The sequence below is a fragment of the Sinocyclocheilus grahami genome, unplaced genomic scaffold (genome assembly GCF_001515645.1).
Source record: "Sinocyclocheilus grahami isolate Dianchi unplaced genomic scaffold, SAMN03320097.WGS_v1.1 scaffold235.1, whole genome shotgun sequence".
Taxonomy (NCBI): domain Eukaryota; kingdom Metazoa; phylum Chordata; class Actinopteri; order Cypriniformes; family Cyprinidae; genus Sinocyclocheilus; species Sinocyclocheilus grahami.
Window position 1 is genome coordinate 1136608 of NW_015505414.1, and position 2091 is coordinate 1138698.

The 2091-nt window shown below is 39.1% G+C and overlaps 1 protein-coding gene across 1 annotated transcript in view; it reads left to right on the forward strand.

Moving 5' to 3' along the window:
- The window catches only part of psmb1 (proteasome 20S subunit beta 1), a 7794-nt gene that overhangs the window by 1580 nt on the left and 4123 nt on the right, over positions 1-2091 (forward strand). The window contains exons 3-5 of the mRNA XM_016288879.1: positions 1117-1198; positions 1324-1453; positions 1620-1726. Of these exons, the coding sequence (XP_016144365.1) occupies positions 1117-1198; positions 1324-1453; positions 1620-1726 (319 nt within the window). The remainder of the gene's footprint in view (positions 1-1116; positions 1199-1323; positions 1454-1619; positions 1727-2091) is intronic.

Consider the following 2091-nt stretch of genomic DNA (forward strand, 5'->3'; position numbering starts at 1 on the left):
GTGTGTGTGAGTGAGAGTGTGTGTGAGTGAGAGTGTGTGTGAGTGAGAGTGTGTGTGAGTGAGAGTGTGTGTGAGTGAGTGAGTGAGTCTGTGTGAGTGAGAGTGCGTGAGTGTGAGTGTCTGTGTCTGTGTCTGTGTGTGAGTGAGTGTGTGTGAGAGTGAGTGAGTGTGTGAGAGTGAGTGAGTGTGTGAGTGAGAGAGTGTGTGTGAGTGAGAGTGTGTGTGTGTGTGAGTGAGTGAGTCTGTGTGAGTGAGAGAGTGTGTGTGAGAAAGTGTGTGAGTGAGAGTGTGTGTGTGTGAGTGAGAGTGTGTGTGTGTGAGTGAGAGTGTGTGTGAGTGAGAGTGTGTGTGAGTGAGAGTGTGTGTGTGTGAGTGAGTGAGTCTGTGTGAGTGAGAGTGCGTGAGTGTGAGTGTCTGTGTCTGTGTGTGAGTGAGTGTGTCAGAGTGAGTGTGTGAGATCCCATTAATCATTCCGTGCCTCAAACAGTCAAAAACATGAAATCTGTGTTTTTATTTATTTTTAGCTTTTTTATATTTTATGTACATGGAATAAGAAATACTTGTTAATCAACCATTGTTGCAATGTAAATACAATACAGTTGTCTAGTTAAAATAATCAAGGCATGATGATAAATGTCATGTGGATATGTTTGTGAACGTAGTATTTTTGAATGTTATGGATCCGCTCTTTGAAATGTTGGAACTGATACAAATTTGCAAGTTTTAAATCAGATTTTTTTTACGAGATTATTAAACTAATAATAATCTGTCATTAGGAAACGGTTAAAATATGAGCACTTCAGCGCTGTTTTTGTCCTGGCGTCTATTGTAGTGAACATGGGAAAAAAATGTGTCGGCACAAATCTTGGCTTTAGACTAATTTCTGCACTGGAGAAGAGCACATTTCAACTGGATAATTTATTTATTGATTGATTTTATTTTATTTTTTTGCTCAGTGGAAAAAAAATTCGGGTCTGAAGGGTTCATTGGCAAAACAATAAGCAAATATATAGTGAATATCTGATTTATGGCTTCCAGTGCTTTCTGTGCTGCTTTGATTTAGCTGTAAGTGTATGGAGAAGATGAACCTGATCGCTCTGGCTCATTCCCCTACAGGACAGACACTACAGTGATTGGCTGCAGTGGTTTCCATGGCGACTGCTTGACGCTAACCAAAATCATTGAGGCAAGGCTGAAGGTGGGTTTGACGACAAAACTGCGTCATATTTTCGGCCAGGTCATGTTCAGTCAGTGCTGATAATGTGACGGGACATGTTTTATGAGCTGTATGCTTCCTCAATAACGACCTTCTTTTCCTTGTAGATGTACAAGCACTCAAATAATAAGAGCATGACCAGTGGAGCTATCGCCGCCATGCTGTCCACCATCCTGTACGGGAAGCGCTTCTTCCCTTACTATGTCTACAACATTATCGGTGGTCTTGATGAGGAGGGTGAGTTTGTCAGAGGGAATGGAGATCGTCAAAGATGCTTTCACATGTTAAAATTTATAGAAATATTATTTAAATTCTCTAGCTCAGAAATATATAAACAGTTTATTATACACTTTTTTAAATACTGAATTGTCCATTTAAATAGCCAATTTGTTTTTCATTCAAGGTCGAGGTGCCGTTTATAGCTTTGATCCAGTTGGTTCTTACCAGAGAGACACTTATAAAGCAGGCGGCTCTGCGAGTGCAATGCTGCAGCCTCTTCTTGACAACCAGGTGAGACATTGCAGTCCAGTCGGGTGAATCGCACAAAACCTAAAGAGGTCATATCTATACTCACAATCAAAAGATATTGTATTTTATTTCAAGAAAATATAGACCGTTTTCAGGACTATTTAGCATTTTTGTCCCCCCTCTAAATTCTTATTACTGTAAAAATAAGACTTTGCAAAGTATCATTTGTGACCCTGGAGCACAAAAGCAGTCTTAAGTCGCTGGGGGATATTTGTAGCAATAGCCAACAATACATCGTATGGGTCAAAATTATACATTTTTCTTTTATGCTAAAAATCATTAGAATATTAAGTAAAGATCATGTTCCATGAAGATATTTTGTAAATTTTCTACTGTAAATATATCAA